This window comes from Sesamum indicum, linkage group LG5 (genome assembly GCF_000512975.1).
Source record: "Sesamum indicum cultivar Zhongzhi No. 13 linkage group LG5, S_indicum_v1.0, whole genome shotgun sequence".
NCBI classification, from domain to species: domain Eukaryota; kingdom Viridiplantae; phylum Streptophyta; class Magnoliopsida; order Lamiales; family Pedaliaceae; genus Sesamum; species Sesamum indicum.
The window spans coordinates 18,538,142-18,541,703 of record NC_026149.1 but is presented as its reverse complement, the minus strand read 5'-3'; the positions used below and the strand labels follow the sequence as shown (position 1 = coordinate 18,541,703).

The window sequence follows — 3,562 nt, the reverse complement described above, 5'->3', positions numbered from 1 at the left end:
AGAAGATTGGAGTGGAGGGATGAGAAAAGCTTCATAGAGGGATGAAGGAGGGCGGAGCGTCAGCGGAGAGGAAGAGAGAAACCGACGATTTTCTTAGCAAAGATGAAATCCCCATCACTAAAATACTAAATACAATCTGTAAATGGCCAATATATTTTTCTGTCCTTCATTGCTCCACTAAAATACTAAATACAAAAGCATAGCAACAGATAAGATGACAAGTGTCTACATCATTTCTTTCCCCTCTAACGGATTCAGTACTTTCTTATTTTCTAATTAGTAGAAGTCTCTAAGCCAGTTGGACCTGCTAGTAACGCGGTTGAACTTCCTCCGGATTGGGCCAGGTGGCCCATTTATAACTTCTAGTCCATTTGGTTTAGTCTTTGGGGCCTCAGCTGAAGTAGGTTTGGCTCCCAAGTCCATCTCCGTGACTCCGTCAATCGGTCTCGGGGCCCAATAGCGATTTGTCCTTAACAATTGATCAGTTAAGAATGCCAATAACTACACCTGCTATCTTCCAACACTCAGAAAATTCTAAGTAGGAAAATAAGATCGAAACAGCAGGTTCCAAAAGAAAATCAAGTTCCAAAGGCAAAATCATCTCAGTGAACTTGATTTGTTCACGGAGAAAAACGTTCACTAGCCTTTAGCTAAGAAAGCACAGGCTTCCACATTAAAATGCTTAAGAAAACTAACACTTTATCTTTAGAATGCGACAATCGAACAGAAAGTCAAAGATGACAGATTGGCCTGATATCCAGAACCCGCCATATATATGAAAAGTAGCGCTTTTCAACTCAGAGATAAGCCAAGAAGTCATGTTACTGCCTTTTGGAGCTCATAAGAGCTAAGTGGATGAAGACTTATGAAAACGGAATGCGAACAATTCCTTCAAAAATATGCATTAGAAGCTTTTCTATTTGGCAAGCAAAACATGTAATTTGGGTATATACACAAAAATGAAAAGGAATATAGAGTTCAGTTAAATTTGAAGCATCAACACACCTGACGTATTCTGTGCCCTTATGACCGTTGTCTCTGCTGGTGCACTTCATTTCTGCAAGTGCAAGGAAGAGTTAGCAATTCTAGGTGATTCAGTGGATCCAGAGAAGCAGAAAGAGAATACCTCGATGACTAGAAGATAATGCACCATACAAAGACATCTATTCACTCCAGGATGACAATTTCCTCACAAGTCATATGTCTCGGTTAGAGGTCCATATGGATTTTACAAAACCTTCAGGCACGAGGCGTTGAGATTCTAGCTCCTTGCATAAGTCCGCAGCGAATTCCTCTTTACCACACTGGCAAAGTCCATTGTAAAGATGAGTTAATATATCTGAATCAGGAGCTATAGCTCTCTCCATCATCTCTTTCAAGACCTCAACTGCTCCATCATAATCTTCATTTTTAATGAATGCAGATATTAGCATCTTCAAAGTTGTTCCATTGGGATGGCAACCACTCCGTATCATACTTTTGTAGAGCTGAAAAGCACGCTCAGCATTGTTTCTTGCACACTGCCCAGTAATAAGAGCAGCAAAGGTTGAGGAATTAGGCACCAATTTTTCCCTGTCAAGTTCTTTCACCATATAAGCAGCTTTCTTCGTCTTCCCCTCCTTGCATAGACCCATAATCACGGCATTATAAGTTAAGATATCAGCCTTGACACCAGACACCGACATTTCCTCAAATAGACGGATCCCCATCTCACTATTTCCAGCTTCACTATAACCGTTGATCAATGTGTTGTAAGTTACAGTAGTAGGGGCCACATCCATGCGTTTCATTTCTCTGAAAAGCTTGTTCGCTTCATGTAATTTTCCCTCTTTGCATAACGCATTTATAAGCGTGTTATAAGTAGCATCATTTGGCCGAATTCCATTCTTTTCCATCACATTCTTAAGCCTCAAACCACTGCTCAAGAGACCCTTACTACAATATCCAGCAATCAAAGTATTGTATGATACAGCATTACGGTCCAATCCCATTTTCTCCATTTCCCTAAACACCTCAACCGCCATTTCCAGTTTCCCCGCTTTACAATAAGCCCCAATAACCATATTGATTGTATAGACATTAGGGGAAATCCGACAACGCAACATTTCCTTATAAAACGCCAATGCGATATCCCACCGATTCAAACCATTCAATGTACTCAAATACGCATTACAAGACTCCACTGTAGGATAAAATCCATACTCCCTCATCCAACAGAATGAATCAGAAGCATTCCTAAGCTTCTTCATATGCGCATACGTCTTGAATAACACATCAAAAACACGTGGCGACGATTCACACATTCTATAAGAGTAAACCAAAGCCTCAAAAACCTTGCGGGGAAAATCGAACTCCGACAAGCCTTTTTCAAGAATTCTCCATAGAATCGACTCCGCTGATTTAAACTTACGATTCTTAGTCAAAATGTGAAGAATCATAGAATTTACATCAAGGGTGTTCAATTCAGAATTCTTGGCCTCAACCCACTTGAAAAATTCAAGGCAAAGCACGTAATCTTTTCGGGTTTTCAGCAATATGTGCTTAATTCGAAACGGCGTTAAACCAGAGGCTAATTTGTTGAGTTTATCCCACTCAGAATGGATCAAATGACTGTAGGCTATATTCACGAAGTCCAAGTCTTGACCTTGGGCTGAAGGCATCGTTCTGTGAGGTAATAAAATGGGAATTTTCTTGTAATTGCTGGGAAGTGAGAATCCAATCGGACTTTTTAGGTGAGTTTTTGCTGTGTTAATGAATGTAGAGAATCTGCGCAACTGTGAAAGGCTCTTCATGGTTTTCTTGTAGTACAGACGAAAAAGGATCCTTGAACAGCTACGAAACTGAGCTACCTAGAGAAAGCAACACACACACACACACAGAGAGAGAGAGAGAGAGAGAGAGAGAGAGAGAGAGACTAACCAAGAAAGTTGGCGTCAACAGAGTTGCCACCCGCCCCCGGCCAAACATTGTTTCTCTCGTCGCTCGTCCGATGAATAGGTTCTTTCACAGACACCAGGACGTCATCTGTAGTCGCGTTTTTCAAGGGCCTCACATATTAAAGCGTTATACACATATTTGGTTCAAGAACAAAGGTACGAGTCTCGACACTATTGGTATAAAAAAAAATCTATATTAAAAGGTTAATTGCACTTCGACCCTTTTTAAAAATATAAAATTATATTTTTTTTCAAATAAATTTTAAAATTATAGTTACACCTTTTTTAAAAATTCTATATTTATACCTAACTCCTTTCTTTAGGGATTGGATGCAAAATGCTGACATCAGCAAAAAAAATTATATAAATTTTTAATTTTATTATTCATTTAACATTCCTATATATATTTCTGTACTTATAAGGGGATAAATATAAGGATAAATTACAAATACACCCGTAAAGTTTATAACCGTCTAACAAATAACTCATTTTTATCCATTTTTATGGATGAACTGATCAAAATGACTTTACTCAACAAAAATTATTTAATTTTTAAAATATCTTGAATTTTTTTAAACTAAAATGCCTACTAATCTTAATGTAAGTATTGTAATTATTAGATAAAC

General features: G+C 38.3%; 1 protein-coding gene across 5 annotated transcripts; it reads right to left on the bottom strand.

Moving 5' to 3' along the window:
- LOC105162929 (pentatricopeptide repeat-containing protein At4g26680, mitochondrial) lies at positions 170 to 3,057 on the bottom strand. 5 transcript variants are annotated; one of them, XM_011081105.2, is made up of 4 exons: positions 2,920 to 3,057; positions 1,127 to 2,774; positions 1,006 to 1,057; positions 170 to 510 (listed from the first exon to the last, which is right to left on the bottom strand). In XM_011081105.2, the coding sequence occupies exons 1-2, from the start codon at positions 2,965 to 2,967 to the stop codon at positions 1,197 to 1,199; spliced, it is 1,626 nt and encodes a 541-aa protein (XP_011079407.1). In that variant the 5' UTR covers positions 2,968 to 3,057; the 3' UTR covers positions 170 to 510; positions 1,006 to 1,057; positions 1,127 to 1,196. The 5 variants fall into 5 exon arrangements, with proteins under 5 accessions (XP_011079407.1, XP_011079406.1, XP_020549704.1 ...); XM_011081104.2 differs by having other exon boundaries at positions 170 to 507; XM_020694045.1 differs by having other exon boundaries at positions 170 to 469.